The 14260-nt window shown below is 59.8% G+C and overlaps 1 protein-coding gene across 5 annotated transcripts in view; it reads right to left on the minus strand.

The window, feature by feature from the left end:
* The window catches only part of IGSF9B (immunoglobulin superfamily member 9B), a 47201-nt gene that overhangs the window by 20879 nt on the left and 12062 nt on the right, over nt 1-14260 (minus strand). For 3 of the 5 annotated variants that reach the window (XR_006335025.1, XM_043873212.1, XM_043873227.1), the window contains exons 4-14: nt 10149-10300; nt 9799-9916; nt 8636-8777; nt 8214-8359; nt 6036-6178; nt 5614-5754; nt 5415-5531; nt 4796-4946; nt 3981-4092; nt 1789-1964; nt 615-841 (exon numbers count right to left, since the gene is read on the minus strand). Coding sequence is in view for 4 of the 5 variants with exons in the window: in XM_043873212.1 (XP_043729147.1) it covers nt 615-841; nt 1789-1964; nt 3981-4092; nt 4796-4946; nt 5415-5531; nt 5614-5754; nt 6036-6178; nt 8214-8359; nt 8636-8777; nt 9799-9916; nt 10149-10300 (1625 nt within the window). In the remaining variant the exon portion in view is untranslated. The remainder of the gene's footprint in view (nt 1-614; nt 842-1788; nt 1965-3980; nt 4093-4795; nt 4947-5414; nt 5532-5613; nt 5755-6035; nt 6179-8213; nt 8360-8635; nt 8778-9798; nt 9917-10148; nt 10301-14260) is intronic. The other 2 variants (XM_043873220.1, XM_043873213.1) reach the window with 2 other exon arrangements.

Here is a 14260-nt window from a genome sequence, read left to right on the forward strand (position 1 = left end):
CCCTCCCAGCTGACCCCCACCCCGACCAACTATGCAATTTGGGGTATCTGCCAATTTCCATGGGATAAATACTCGGACTGTGATCGATTTCAAGCTATACATGTGAGGTCACTGAAAGCAGAGCTAGAAAGAGATGCAATGTGGGCTTTTGGGACCAATCCCAGCTCTAGAGCATCCAGGGAAGGGAGAAGGGAAGACAGCAGAGACAGCAGGCACATGTGCGATAAGCTGCTGCCTCTCTCCAGCTAGAGAGACGCTAAGGTATAAGGGGAGTCAGCTGGGAAAAAATGTTCTCCAAGGGCTCAGAATTGCTGAGGGAGGGCTCCCACCCTGGGATGCCCACGTCAGACTGCAGCCCGCCCCGTGCTCCCTGGCTCTTGGTGGCATGCGGAGACCCCTCAGGGTTGGTCCTGAACTTGTAGACCTCGGCTGCTGTAACCCAAAGACCCCAAACCCTGGCAGCAGCCCTGGGAGAGCAGGAGTGCGGGCTTGTGGCGGTATGCAGCCAGCACCCCCAGCACCTCCAGTGATTCTAGAAGCTCATCACAGTGATGAACTCCCAGTGATTCTAGAAGCAATTCAGGGTCACTTCCAGCAAACGCCAGGCTCTGCACCTGTGACAGGTCCCTGGCAAAGAAGTCCCCCTCGGTGCCGGGAATGCCGTCGTCCAGCGTCTCCCAGCGCTCTCCGACGCGGAACTCCAGGACGTAGCGGTCGATGGGGAAGCTGTGGTTGGCAGGTGGGAGCCAGGACAGGAGCACGCCCTGCTGGGTCCGGTTGGCTGTGAGGCACCTCGGTGGGGTAACCAGCACCAGGGGTTCTGGAGTTGTGACAGGGAATGCTGCAAGGCGGGGGGGGGGGGAGAGAATGAGGGGGTTGCTGAGGCTGCTGCACCCCCTCTACCCACGCGTTCCTGCAGCACAGGGACCCCAAGGCGGTGAGGGTCACATCCCCTGGGAACAGGCGTCAATTTAAGGACCAGAGTCACATGAAGAGCCGTCCTGATCCAAGGGAAGGAGGCCGGGCAGCGGACCTGAGCTTCCTGATTCTGTCTCCAGAGCACGTCCAACAATACCGAGGGACAAGGGACGGCATCAAGTCCCTCACAGGAAAAACATCAGGAATCACCGGGAAGTAACGGGGTATCTTTAAAAAGATACTTTCATTCCCTTCCGAAGGAGGAGGAACACCTTCCCTCTGTCCATCCACTTCCCTCTGGCCCAGGTGGAAAGCTGGCCCCCACAGGGGGGAGCTCTGGGGCAGGATGAGCCCCCCCTCCACAGCTGCCCCCTTGGTGGCAATAAAAGACCCCAGGCAATGCTGGCGTGGAGCTCCCCGGTCACAGCTGCCCTCGCTGGCTGCAGAGAGGGGACAAATGCAACAGCAGCCAGGAGGGCATGGCCCCTCCTGGGCCCCTGGGTCAGGAAGGAAGAGATGGGTCCACGCCTGCCACCAAATGAGGCTGGGGGCCAAAGGAAGGAACCAGCAGAGAACAGGAGGAGAAGGACCCCCAATCCCCTTACGAGGAAAGTGGAAACAGGTGGTCAGCCATGAAGGATGAAACCAAAGCTCTTCCATCCACCTGAAGACTCATCAGGCTGGCCCACAGCGCCCACAGTGCTCAGCTGGGGCACTCTGGTCCAGACCAACCCCGAGGGATGATGGGACAGACCCCTGCTGCGACATCAGTGACAGTCGTATAGGCACTTAGCAAGGTGCCTGCATAAAGCAGGCAGGAAACGTCTGCTCCATCCCAGCTCCTCCAGGAGCGCCCCAGCCCGGCCTCACCTAAAGTGTTCACAGTGACCACCTCACTGAAGGCGCTGGTGCCCAGTTTGTTCTGGGCCAGGACACTGAACTGGTACGCTGTCTCGGGCTCCAGGGCTTCCACCAGCAGCCAGCTGGGTCCTGGAGGCACGGGCAGGGACAGCCAGTCATGGGGCCCAAACTGTGCCCGCTTCATCCTGCCCGAAAGGGAGAGAGGATTGGGGACAAGAAGACGGGGTGGGTTACACTGGAGACAGGAGAGGGCACGCAGGTGCTGGAGGTGGGGGGCACCCCGGCCTCCCCAGGTTTGAGGTCAGAAACAGGCCACGACCACTCAGCTATGGCCCTGTCCCCATGAGGCCAGGTCCCTAGCCAGTGCTGGTGCCTCATCTATGAAAGGGGACCCTTGGCATTGTTGACACTCAGGAAACTGGTCAGATTACCAGTTGCATTCTGAGAGAACCTCACCCTGGGCAAGAGTCTTTAGAGTGGCCCTGCCCTGAGAGTGAGGACACTGGGAACAAGGCAGGTGCTGAAGTGGGAGAGCAGGGATGAGCACCAGCGGGACCTGAGGGGAGGCCAGGTGCCCAGCTGCCTGGCTGCTCTGGGATGGGTCAAAGCGGGCCTGCCTGTGTGACCCAGGGGGTTTGCTCTGTTCAAGCAGGCTGGTGTCGCTGAGGAGGAGTTGGGCACTGGACAAAAACAAAGAGTACTTCCCCACAACGGGGACAGGATTCTAAAGCCTTCCGGGTTAGAAGTCACTGTGGGTGCAGAATGCTGGAATCTGGGGAGAGGGTCAACCCCTGCTCTGCAGCCCGCCGCACTCCCCACTGGCCATGAAGCCGGTGCCCAGGCGCACTGTCCAGTGCCACCATGGGGAGGGGATGGCCTCCCATTGGACTGGCTGTGCAGATCGAGGACCCCTGAGGAGACCAGGTCCCTGCACACCGACGGCTCACAGTTGCCTCTGCCCAGGAAGCAGAGCCAGGGCACCAGAAAGCACAGCAAAGAGAAGCCAGCATCAAAGGTCAGGATGGGAGAGCTGCAGGCAGGCAGAGAAAAGGGGGGAAGGAGACCCCTAGCCCGAGACTGCCCCTCCCACCCGGCACCCCAGCAGGCAAGCAGGGTGACACAGCGAAGCAGAGCCACAGGCAGCGAGGGGACCAGTCCATGCCCAGACCTTCTGCTCAGGCCTCCCGAAGGTGACCACATGCCCTGCCCTGGCCACACAGCCCCTTGGCAGTACCCTGACTGCCCCATGGGGATGGGAGGGGGTTCGCTTCAACTCTGAGCCCCCCGAAGCTCACCACCTGGGTCCGCTTTGCATCCAGAACTCAGAAAACTCAGGCATTCAGAGTCTAGGAAACAGGCCAGGTCCCTCTCAACCTCCCTTGTGCTGGAAGTCCACGGAGGGCTCTGCCTGAGTCTCTAAGAGCCCGCGACTACGTCTCCTCCTCTCCAGGCCTGGTGAGCCTGGGGCAACACGCACCCTGAGGGGACAGGTCTGGAGAGGAGGAGGTTAGCACTCACCCTCCCCGATCAACAGTGTTGCCCCTGAGGCAGGTGGCCGGCTCTGGGCTCGGGAAAACCCTAGGTGAGTGTGGACCTCAACCAAGGGCTCTCCTCCCAGTTTTTCTACCCCTCCTGTCCTCAGCCTGACTCACACATCACTGAGATGCCGGTCGACCCCAAGGTTTCGGCAAAGATCTCCAATCCCTGCATCTCACCAAGTGAATGTACAGCCAGGTACAAAGGCAATGGACACACAGTCCCAGAGAGGAAATGGACACGTGCAGATGAGGGCAGGAAGGTGAGCGCCACTTCACACTGGCCTCTGGAACCATGGGGGAAGGGTCAGGATAAAGCTAATCCTAGGCTTGCAGCTGGGCTGTCTTAGGATGCCCAAGATCAGGAGTCTCTTCCAGACTCCAGAGGACAGAAGAACCTAGAGGAGTGAGCCAAGGACATGGAAGGGCTGCAAGATCAGCTGAGGACACAGCACGGGGTGGTGGGCCATTCGGGCCCCGGCGTCATCCCAGACGCCCCGCCCACAGAAGCCTCGCCACCAGACAGCACATACCCACCGTCCAGAGGAAGGTCAAGCAGGTGGAGACCCACACCCTCCTCATAACCTGCCCCCCAGCCCCGGGGACAGATGGGGGAGGGATAAGCAGAGAGCGAGGCGTGCAGGGGTGACTCACAGAGGTCCGTACCAAACAGAGAATGTCTGCTCAAATCCTCCGTCGTAGCCTGGCTCCCAGGACACATTGGCAGTTGTCATGGAGACCTGGACCCGGACACTGCCCGGGGCATGGGGGCTGGTGCCTGGAGACCAAGCAGACACCTCATGGAGGGGGGAAGTGAACCTGCGTAACTGGGGCTGTGACCCCGAGTGCCCTGCAAGCACAGTGGCCCCAGGGGGGCAGTGGGGGCCACGAAGCTCTGGAGAGCTGGGTCCAGCCCAGGGCCCTGGGGCTGGAGGAAGAAACCTGTCCGGCCAGGGAGGCTAGTTCTTCCAGGAGGAGAACGGCCTGAACATCAGGGATACGTGCTGGGGGTGGGGAGTCAGCCCCTAGTCATCAGGACTGCGCTTGTCTGCAGAGAACCCAAGTGCACCTGATGGCGGTCAGCAAAGTCAAAAGGCCCTGCCCCACACGACTCTGGCCTGAGACCCAAACACCATCATGAGAGCAGCCCAGTCCAGCCGGCTGTCAACATCTCTAGCAGGAGTTTGAATCCAGGGCCCACCACTCAGTGCGGGGATGCCAGGCGAGGTGTCCCACCTAGGCTGGCCTCGGTCTCTGTGAGCGAGCCTGGGGGGAATACCAGCTTCCACCTTGCACCACTAGGTACCAAGCTTAAAGCCAGTGGTAAATGTCCAATGGCTGTTGTTACGACAGTGGCTGTCTGTCCCAGAGGGCCCGGCATAATGTCCAGGCTGGGGTCCTAGGGGCAACGTCTCTGACAGCGGAAGAGCCCCAGGGAACGGGACACCTGCGCCAGGCCCCGCCCAACCCCCAGTCCGTACCGATGACGGTCAGGTGGGTGCTGGCAGTGATGCTGGTGACCACGTTGGTGGCGACGCACTCCCACTCCCCGTGGTCCTCCTTGCTCAGGGCGCGGAACTGCAGGCTCCCGCTGGGCAGGGCGTTGTGCTTGCTTCTGCTGGGCTTCCCTACCTTGGCCAAACATGGGGGCGGGAGCGGGCGGCCAGGGCAGAAGAGAAGCCACCGACACTCAGGGCTCCAAAAGGGGGGCAGCACTGGGCTTCAGCCCACAGCACTCCGCTGCCCCTTGGGAACACAGCAGTCCCGGCCGTGCCCCCATGGTGCTCCCCGCAGCCCTCCACTGCCCCGGGTCACCCTCGCTGTTGCCCCTTGGGAACAGAGTGGTCCCTGCCATACCCCCACGGCGCTCTTGCAGCCCCGGAGTCCAGGGGTACCTTTCTACAGGTGATGACAGGGAAGGGGCTCCCACACCGCCCCCTGCAAGACCCAGAACCCAGAGGTACCTTTCTCTAGGAGATGATGGGGAAGGGGCCCCCACCATGCTCCCTGCAGCCCCGGAGCCCAGGGGTACCTTTCTCTAGGTGATGATGGGGAAAGGGCCCCCCAGCGCTCCCCACAAGCCCTGGAGCCCAGGGGTACCTTTCTCCAGGTGATGACGGGGAAGGGGTCCCCAGCCGCGGCACAGGGGATGAGCAGCTCCCTGCCGGCCTCCTGCCTGTACTCCCAGCCCGGTAGCACCGTGAAGTACGGAGGGTCCTAGGAGAGCAGGCCGGGCCGTGACTCCAGGCACTTGAGGAGCCTGTCTGCCCACACGGAGGCACCCGCAGCCCAGCCTCACCTTCAGGACAAGCCTCGCGGGGGCAGACTGGCCCATGGTCCCCAGGGTGTTGTAAGGCACACAGGTGTAAGTGCCAAGAGCCTCCTCTGTGGCCTCCTCGATCCGGATGGAGCCGTCCTCCATCAGAGTCCAGCCCAGGTTCTGCCAGGCACAGACAGTGCAGTGGAGCCGTGGTCAGCGCTGACGTCCAGTCCAGACCCACCGGCCAGGCCCAAGCTGACCCTCTGTGGGCAGGCATGTGGGGTGGGGCATCTCGGGTCTGGGAGGACGCCCAGACCTGCTGGACCTGGCCCCATGGGAAGCAGCTCTTTGCTCTCCCAGAACTCTGAGGGGAGTGGAGGGGTCCTGGCGGGAACCAGATCCCCAGAGGCAGCATCTCAGAGCCAGGGACCTCCCGAGACCCACACGTGGCCCTCCAGCACCTTCTCAACCTGCAGAGGGCGGCCGTCCTTGTTCCACTTGACCACGGTGGCCGGCGGCTCTGCATCCACGGGGCAGCGGATGTAGCCGTGAATCCCCACGGGCACATAGATCACAGGGGGCATGTTGAGGACTCGGGCTGGGTCTGCAGGAGTGGGAGTGGGGGCAAGGAGGGGTGAGAAGACACAGCTGGGGCCGAGCCACCCCACAGCCCAGGGCCCCACACTCTGTGCAGCACCAGGTGCCAGCCCAGCAGGGCCATGAGACAGCAGAGCCCACCCCCAGGGCTGACCACCCAGAGGCCAGCACGCCTGTCCCGTTTGTCCAGTCCTGTGTCCTTAAGAACCCCCGCCTGAACGCACCGAGGCACCGCCGCTCCTGCCCACCTGCAGTTCCCCCGAAACACCTCTGTCCGCAGACTTGACAGCCGGCGGGGACCCTCAGCACCCCAGCCCCTGGACTCCCAACCTCAAAGCCAGCATATGGCCACTCATAAGACCGGTAAGATGACAGCATCCCTCCCAAGTCGGCAGGACCCCAGGCCCTTTCTCTCCACATGCCCTCGGGACAAGGCTGCTTCTGCGTGCTCCCCGCACCTTGGTCTCCCATCTGTGTAGCTGGGATGCAGAGTCAGCCACGGAGCCTCTGGAAGGCTCTCGGGCGACAGGAGCGGCAGCCCAGAGACGCGGGTGAGTCATCACCCAGGGGCCACTCGGGAGAATGATCCAGAACTCCCCAGGAGGTGGTAGGGATGAATGGGCGGCTCTGTCAGCGTCTGGAGCCCTTCGCAGAAGAGCATTACATAAATACCAGGCCGAGGTGTATATTTAGACATAGCTTCCTACTTTTGTATGGTGGAGGCTTTTTTTTTCCCCCTCCAAGGTTTTCAAAGGGTTTATGAATGGGAAATACTCTGAACACTGCTTTTTAGTAGAAATAAAGATCCTTGTCTCACCCACCTGAAAATCTCATTCCTCCCCCCGCCCCAGATTCTCTTTGAAGGCAGGAAGGAGGTAAGAAAGGACAAGTGGGAGTGGGTGATGCACCGGAGGGAGACGGGAAACCACGCTTCCCTGGCAGGCACGGCCGCAGCTGGAGGATAGGAGTCCTCATCCAGGCAGGTCAGGGTCCTCTGGGACCACTCCTACCAGCCCTGTGCCTCTGTCTCTGCCCCGCTGTGCCCCATGACACAGCAGATGGGATCTGCCCCACGAGGAGTCTACAAAGGAGCCTCTTCCTCTCGCAGGTGTGGGTGGGACAGACCTGATGCCTGGGTCACACAGCCATCCCAGGGACTCACAGGACAGCAGCTGAGAGTGATCCTCTGCTCTGGAAACTGGAGAGGAGGCCTCTGACCCCACCCGCAACAACACTGCATGAGGGCGTGAGGTCAGCACTCGGGCAGCCCCCCACCAGGCCCCTGCTCTGCCAGCCTCCTGGGTCACCAGCTGTTCTGCTCACATCCTCAGCTCAGACACCGCCTCCAGGCCCTCTCCAGACGGTCACACTCGCGTCTGCCTGCCCCTCCATGCTGCGGAGGAGCCTGGTTCTCCCACACGAGCCATCAAGTGATGGAGTGCCTGTCATCTACCACATCAAGAGGGGCCCGTGTGGCCTGAGTGACAGAGCCATCGGCCAATCAGGAGGGAGGGGCGAGCCCTCATCACACGTCCTTTCCCCACCACGACCAGCAAGCTGAACGATGCTGCACAGAAGCCCTTGGCCACTCTGGGTCTCGGGCAGCCCTGGGAGCCGCGGAGGAAAGGCCCCGAGGGGCCTGGTGCTGGCTGGAGTGGATGAGCCACTGGGAGAGGGCCTGTGCCCCTCGCCAACACGGCGACAGCCACCCACCAGGTGTGAGCCACACGCCCTCAGATAGTGAGAAAAAGCACTTCACTCCAGGTGCAGACAGAGGAGCTGGCCGGCACCGGCATGAGGACAGTGTCCAGAAGGCCGGCCCGGCCCCGAGCCCAGCCAGGGTGAGGCCGGCGGGACGGATCAGTGGACAGGAACAACCGCATGGCCGGGAGAAGGGCCCAGAGCGGGCTCCATTCACCTGCACTAACCAGCCCCGGTCAGGCCTCCTCTCGGGGTGACGCCCTCCTCGCCTCGGCCCCTCCTCCGCCCACCTTCCCCGAGGCCGCCCTCCCACCCCCAGCATGGCCAGCGCGCCCACTCACACTGAACGGTGAGGTACGCCGAGGCCGAGGGCGAGCGCCCCAGGCTGTTGCTGGGCACGCAGGTGTACTTCCCCGCGTCCTCCGGCTTCACCCGGAAGATGATCAGGGTCCCGTCGATGAGGATCCGCACCCGCAGCTTCAGGTCGCTGCAGGGACATAGGACACAATGTAGGGGGTTGGGGGGACCGGGGAGGAGAGAGTCTTCCATGCGATGCCAGGGCAGTGTGCCCTGCCCGAGTCCTCCCCTGATGCGTGGGACAGGTGTCCCCCGCACTGACATTGGTCTCAGCACACAGAGCACAGGAAGGGGACCCCAGCCCACCCTCCCGCCCCAACCAGCTCCCGGAGCCCAAGGGCAGTCCCTGCTGGGAGGCCTCGCCGCCGGGAGGCCTGGCTGGGCCCAGGGCAGGGCGCGCACTCACTTCTGGAAGTAGACGTTCTCATCCTGCCAGTACCAGGTGTAGGTGAGGTTGCCGGGGTAGGCCTCTGCCCGGCAGGTGAGCAGCGCGTCCTGGGAGATGTTGACAGTGATGTTCTCAGGAGGGGAGACGATGAAGGGAGGCCCTGGGGGACAGGGACAAATGTGACCTCTCCTGGGGGGAGGGGGGAACCACAGCACCAGCTGCTAGGGGGCTCTGCCCCTTGGAAAGGGGTGCCCTGAGCCCTGGGAGGGACCAGGCCGGCACTGGTCCAGAAGCAAGCAGCACAACTGAGCAGTTGTCATGGAGACGCATCCAGCTGCTGCCTGTGCTCAGATTCTTACTCGCCCGGCAGGTCCCAAGGATGCAAGGGGCCCAGTGGTGTGGCCACACACAGCTCTTGGCAGACACCCACCCATGCACAGCCCCTCTGCAATCTGGCCACCTGAAAAGCCAACTAACCCCTCCACAGATACACATACACAGAAAGGAGAAAGGCTGCTCTCTCGACCCACAGAAGGAACCAGCCTGCCTCTAGAGGAGTAAGAGGCTCCCCAGACACAGGTGGAAGGGCGTCAGGGAGAGGAGGCAGCGCAGGCAGAGGTCATGGCTGGAGTTCCAGCAGCCCTGGTGCTGACTTTCCAGACACCCTGTGGCTGCCACCAGCTCTCGCCCAAGTCAGGAGGCCGGGCGCAGCCACCCGCTGGCTCCCTTCAGCAGGGGTGGGGGAAGTGGAGCAGGTGGACAGAGGCCACCACTTCTGAGAGGCTCAGGGCCCCAGGCAGAGCATCACAGGTGCTGACCCCACAGACGCCAGCCCTGCCCAATGTCCTCCATGTTATTTAAGCCTCTGGGGTTGGACTCAATTCAAATCTTCACTTATTAAGGCAGTCACCAGAGGATGGAGTCGGGGGGCGGGTGGCGCAGTTCTCCCCCGGGGAAGGTGGAGACACCGCAGGACACCACCTGGACATTCAGAGAAACCAGAAACCCAGTCGGCATGGCACCTCCTGCCACCCCATGGGAGGGTCACTGTGGGCCACCAAGGGAGCCCATGATGCAGGGAGGAGACCCCACCCGGTTCCCCACCATCATCAGTTGAGCCACCCACACCCTGGGAAGACCCCCAGCTCAGTGGGGCCAGGACTCCCTGCAAGAGGCCTCACCTTGGACGAGCAGGTGGGTGGTGTGCACCGCCTCCCCCTGGATGCTGTATGCGCGGCAGGTGTAGGCGCCTCTGTCCTCCCGACTGACTGACGTCACCGTCAGGCTGCCCTCACTCACCTGGAGCCAAGGAGATGGACTCAGCTCCCACCCTGGGCCCCACCAACACTTTCCCAGTTGGAGGGGGCCTCGGAGCCTATGCACTGGGGAACCTCCAAGGTCACAGATACCACCCGGTCCGCCTGCCACCTCCAGCCCCACCTGCGCCTCTGCAAAGGTGAACTGGTAGCAGGACAGGAGGCAGGGGGCAGCAAGAAGGGGGTGCAACGGCCCACGACAGACCCACACTCACCTGGTACTTGTTGCTAGCACCTAGGAGTGTCCCCTCCTTCAGCCAGGTGACAATGGGCTTGGGATTCCCAAAAGCCGTGCAGGTCATGGTGACGCTACCGCCCTCCTTGGCCTCAATGTACTGGGGGGGTGTTTCTGTAAAGGTGGGAGGAGCTGCAAGAGACCCAAGGCATGGGGGGCGGGGCAGGGGCGGGCTGGTCAGCTGGCCATCCTGCACATGGGACCCTGCTCCAGGCCCGCCCCACAAGTCCAGGGCACTCCTAGAGGCAGGAGGTAAGCAGGAGCCAGGCTCTGCCCGCCTGCCTTACAGAAGGGAGATCTGGAACTCAAGAGTCTGGCTGAATCCCAATTCTAAACTTTCCCTGTTGCATCTGCCTAATTCCAAATAAAGGACTGTTTGTCCAGCACCCACAGGGAGGCCCCCCATGCTCAGCACCAGGGATACAGGGATAAATGAGGCACCCTTACACCTGCAGCCCTTCACACCTCGACCATCCAGATACCCGTCTTTCCGTAACCCCAGCCCAGCCAGGCCCACGGTTGCAGGCCATACACCAATCACAAGCCAGGTGACATGGGATCACCTAGACCCTGCAGAAACAATCCCACATCTTCTCCCAGCCCAGCCATGGCCACTCCCTCCCAAACTGCTCCCCCAGCACCCACTTCAGAGTCCTGACTAAAATCCCACCCTGTTGAAACAATCAGCTTTTAACACACCCCATCTCATCTGTCAAAGCTGCTTTTAGAAGCCACCTGATCACCCTCAACCCTCTGGACAATCACCTGGGGTCTTCTGGAGTGGGGACACTGGGGCACCAGCCTGAGGGTCCACAACACCGGGCTGGGCCAGGACTTCTGACCTTGTCTCAAGGCTTCAAGCTCAAGTCCAAATGTCCCTCACCCTGTAGCCCAGGGCTCAGCCATTCTGGGCTCTACCTAAACCCCTGCCCTCCACACTGATGGGAGGAATGAGCCGAGTAGAGTCTGTGAGAGGAGCTGGTAAAACGTAAAGCTACTGAACGGTGGTCATCTTGCCAGTACTGTCATCACTGTTAGCTGCCCAGGGCTTCTGAGGCCCCGAGGTGAAGCTGTGAGAGGGGTCTCCTAGGAGGCAGCCTCGCCCCAGGCCCAAGCAATGCTAGGGTCACAGCTGTCCACCAGCCACCACACATCCCTCAAATCGACTCCAACACTCTAGCCTTCGTGTCTTCCTACAAGTAAGAAATTCCATCCCTGGGACTGCTGCACCTGCCATCCCCTCTTCCTGGGCCATATTCACATCTCACCCTTCTGGTGCTTCTACATCTTTGCTAAAATGCCACCACTGCCTCACCTGGTCAGCCGGTGGAGGAAGGCACTTGCTGTAGTCCTGTCCCCTAAGACAGTTTAAAGCACTTAAGGACCAAGTCTCCTGAGAGCAGAGATCTCTGTAAATCCCACTATGTGCTCAGCTTTTAGCTCAGTTCATGTATGGAAGTGAGAGTTGCACCATAAAGAAAGCTGAGCACCGAAGAATCAATGCTTTTGAACTGTGGTGTTGGAAATGACTCTTGAGAATCCCTTGGACTGCAAGGAGATCCAACCAGTCCATCCTAAGGGAAATCAGTCCTGAATGTTCTTTGGAAAGACTGATGCTGAAGCTGAAGCTCAATACTTTGGCCACCTGATGTGAAGAACTGACTCATTGGAAAAGACCCTGATACTGGGAAATATTGAAGGCAGGAGGAGAAGGGGATGACAGAGGATAAGATGGTTGGATGGCATCACCGACTTGATGGACATGAGCAAGCTCGGGGAGTTGGTGATGGACAGGGAGGTGTGGCGTGCTGCAGTCCATGGGGTCGCAAAGAATCGGACATGACTGAGCGACTGACCAGAACTGAACTGGCAGGAAACAGAGTCTCAACAAACGGCTGAATGAACGGACGAATGCAATGGAATAGGTGCGTGCTGCGAGCACACGTGCACACGCGCACACACACCAACACAAATGCAAATATAAAACTGAAGACAAGACAATGGTGAGACAGCCTTCTTCAACCATCTCCCCAACGCTCCGCTCAGTGTGGCCACCAAGGTGGCCACGAGTGAAGGCGAGGTGACCAGGGAAGCGCTCTTCATCACGCACAACAAACATCTTTGAGAAAGTCATTCCTACCCCGACGTTCCACACACCAAACGTGATGGTAAAACACATTCTGTGTTCGTTGCACAGTCATGTTCGACTCTTTGTGACCCCATGGACTATAGCCTGCCAGGCTCCTCTGTCCATGGAATTCTTCACAAGAATGATGGAGTGGATAGTCATTCCCTTCTTCAGGGGATCTTCCCAACCCAGGAAACGAACCTGGGTCTCCTGCACCGCAGGCAGATGCTTTAGCATCTGTGCCACCAGGGAAGCCCCAAAACACATGCTAAGCCCTTGCAAAGGGAACCTGGCTTCCGAGCCCCAGACTGCCTCCGAGCCTGGCCTGTGAGCCCATCCCAGCAGAGTCCTGCTGCCAAGCCTGCTCTTGAACTACAGCTCACAGAGCCTCGGCCTCTATTACCCCTGTGTCACGCTTAAGGAAAAGATAATACGGTAAATTATTTCCTGAAGTGACAAATTAATTACTAATTACATAATTACTTTATTATTTAGGTGCTAATCAGGAAAGCACTTTGAACAATTTCAAGTTTTCAGGAAAATAATGGTTTGACTCCCGATTATTTACCGGATTAGGTGTGAGCCTGCCAGCTGCATTTCCAGCTTAATTCTTCTTTTTTTACACATGCCCTATAATTAATCACGCAGGTTAGAAACAGGCTGGCCTCTCCTCCAAGCAGTTCACCGACAGAAAGCGAGGCCTGACTTGGGCTTTTCTAGTATTTCATATGCAATGAGGAAATAATTGGATTTGCTTCCTCCCAACTGGTCTTGAAGAAAACACAAAAGGAGAAGGAGACAACTTGTGATTCTAATTTTTCATTTTCCTAGGGTGATCCCGGTCAGAAATGCCTGACAAGAAACATTCTAGTTTGGAAGAAATGCAATGTTTGCGCTCCAGACTCTTTCCTTCAATAAGGGAAGTATGTACGCTAGAAGAAACCTCAGAATGCAGGAGAAGGGAGGCAGGAGGAGAGGGTGAGGTCGCTCACCTTGGGAGGGGTGCCCTGGTAGGGAAAGCATTCCATGATGAGCTGAGCTCCGGTGCTGAAGCCTGACCCTTCATTCCAACAACCAGCCAGGCTCCTAAATGCAGTGGCTCTGCTTCCTCTGGGCCTCCGGGCATACTGTCTCCTCTGCCCTGGAACACCCTGCCAGCCTGACCCCCCGACCCCCTTCACCTGGCCAACTCCTCTTCCCCAAAGGGTCTCTGCCCAGGGCTCATTTCCTCAAAGAAGTCCCCGTCCCTCATGCTCCCAAAGCTGTACTGTAGTTGCCTGTGGACCTGATTGTCCCCTGACGATCCTTCAGAGCTCACTCTGCATACCCCCAGAGCCTGCCGAGTGGACATTCAGGAACGCATGTTGATCATGGGTCAATTCCCAAGGGCTCTTCAACCACCCAGGCCGCCTCTGCCAGCCCGAGGCCCCTCCTGGGCTGCCCGACTTGGTCTTTCTCTCCCTTGAGGGGGAGGGTGGCCAGTATCCCACACAGAGTGACCCCCGCACAGCCGACGTTCCAAATGCAGCATCAGGCGTCTTCATCCACAGCCCTTCGTTTAATCTTCACTACAGCCCTGCACACAGGCACGGTTCTTGGAAACAGAACAGTGAAGCTCAGAGAGGGGAGGCGGGCGACGTGGCTCAGACAGTGAATGAGGTGGACTCACGACACAAGCTGAGTATCGTTGGGCTGTGTTCCCTGCTGGTCCACCCGCCTCCACTCCCTGGACAGGACCCAGCGGTGATGTGCGGCAGGCAGGCAGGGCTGTGACGGCATCAGCCCACCTTGGGAGACGGCACAAGAAAGCAGGCAGCGTGGGGGCTCTTGGCTCAGCGCTCCATCAGTGGTGCCATCCGCGGTAGGTTTACCTTCCTAATTACATTTTGCTTGGACTAATATTAAGCTGAGTTTTCATTCCCGGCACACACAACAGCTGGCATTGAAAGGAAGTTGACTCCAAA

Source organism: Cervus elaphus, chromosome 2 (genome assembly GCF_910594005.1).
Source record: "Cervus elaphus chromosome 2, mCerEla1.1, whole genome shotgun sequence".
NCBI lineage: Eukaryota > Metazoa > Chordata > Mammalia > Artiodactyla > Cervidae > Cervus > Cervus elaphus.